The 1,811-nt window shown below is 44.7% G+C and overlaps 1 protein-coding gene across 1 annotated transcript; it reads right to left on the bottom strand.

The window, feature by feature from the left end:
* Positions 1-281: 281 nt before the first annotated feature.
* LOC106511562 (formin-binding protein 1 homolog) lies at positions 282-869 on the bottom strand (the record flags this gene model as incomplete). Its single annotated transcript, XM_014000320.1, is given in 2 exon segments — positions 282-635; positions 741-869. Coding segments are annotated over 2 exon segments (468 nt in total), but the record flags the coding sequence as incomplete, so codon positions are not given.
* Positions 870-1,811: the final 942 nt, after the last annotated feature.

Below are 1,811 nucleotides of genomic sequence, written 5' to 3' on the forward strand. Positions count from 1 at the left end.
TAGTTTAAAAAGATAAAATAAAACTACTGTATTTGAACAGATCTGGGTACCTTATCTGTACTACAAAAAAATACTGTCAGAAAACTCTGTCTTCCATCATGTCACAACAAAAAGACCTGGCAGTGTTTTGGAAGTGCTTTAATGAATTTTTCATTGAAATACAGAAACTTTATGATTCAGAATGTGTTTTGAGGACTTTGATAAAATGTTTAAAGCCAGAAACGACCCAGTCCTCTAACTTTATCTTATTTTAAATAATAATAAAAAACTTTCAGAGTCAGAGACCACTTCATTGTTCACGGGTGGGTTGCTTTTATTTCAACCCCCCACCCAGTCCAGACTCCCATTCTACTCCTGCCCCAGTTTCTTTGACAAGCGCCTTCACTGACCCTGTGTGGGCTGCAACTGACAGCCTGTTTTAGTGAGTAATGCATCCCATATGGCATGTGTGTGTATGTGTGTTTGCAGACTTGTGTGTGTAAACTCACAGTCTTGGGCTCGATGGCCTCAGCTGCTGTAGTCATGCCATCTAAACACTTCCCCACGATGGGCAGCACTTGCCGGTCCACATCTGCGAACGTCTTCATGCAGACCCCCACTCTCTCAATCCGTTTCTCCTCCATGTCCTGAAGTTTCTGTGACACAGAGAAGGAATAATCCCGTTAACATTAGCTCGAGCACTACTCGGTGGTGCAGGGAGTCCGACGGAAGGAGCCAGGTTTTTATTCTGCTGTGTTTACCTGAAATATGTTAGGAATAACTGTGTAGTAATGTTCATTCTGCTCCTGGTTGAACTTCTGCAGGTAGGAGGAGTAATCGCCCTTACTGTCCGAAGCCATCTGGTGCCTCATCTGAGCTTGTTGTCGTGCCTGAAGGAAAAAAAAACACACACACATGACAACACATTCCCTTTACGAAACCTCTGAGTCCCGTAATTAACACAGATATATATGAACACACACACGGCTCTGACACTATGTGTGTTTTGACGCAGGTGTAGGCGCGCACAGGTGCAAGTCTGAGTCTGAGAGCAGCACGGCTCGAGCGTTACATCAAATGTGGGCCAGAGCGAAAATCTAAAAATGGATTAAAGTAGGTGCAGAATGAAGAGATTTGGATTTGAACTGCGTGTCCAATCTGGCCTGTGTGTCTACCGTCAATAATGTTGATTATTTTAAGCTAGTTTGGAGTAAAAGAGGCAGAAACGAGCAGGAGCAGCCTATTACAGAACCACAGCAAGCAGATGGAGATGAGATAATCTCAGCTAGACAGCGTGGGCTTTATCTGTGTGTGTGTGTGTGTGTGTGTGTGTGTGTGTGTGTGTGTGTGTGTGTGTGTGTGTGTGTGTGTGTGTGTGTGTGTGTGTGTGNACCTTATGAACCTGTGCATGTCATCTGTGTTCAGTCTGCAAACACAGGTCCTGTCTATACCTGATACCTGTCTAATACATGTCTATCAGTCACATATGGGGCAAGAAATGATGTGGATAATGAAGGGAACGGGCTACATTAGAGACTAGACACTCACATATGGAGCTTTCCAAGGAAAGACAGACTGAACATAATACTCTGGTGGAAAATGAGAGCCAAGGTCGTAAAAACAGTGAAGTGAAATCCAGCAGACAGCTAAAAGGCACCAGCCGACCCGGCAGCATGCTGCGGTGCGTTTGTGCCACACTGGTGCGCGTGCATGCAAAATGTGCTGCTGACTGTGTTGAGCAAGAGTGAGGTTATCACCATGGAAACGTTATAGGTAGCATGTTAGCAAACACTGCTGAGCACTAAAGCCACATCACTTCCTGTTGTCATTTC

Source organism: Austrofundulus limnaeus, unplaced genomic scaffold, assembly GCF_001266775.1.
Source record: "Austrofundulus limnaeus strain Quisiro unplaced genomic scaffold, Austrofundulus_limnaeus-1.0 Scaffold2924, whole genome shotgun sequence".
Taxonomy (NCBI): Eukaryota; Metazoa; Chordata; class Actinopteri; order Cyprinodontiformes; family Rivulidae; genus Austrofundulus; species Austrofundulus limnaeus.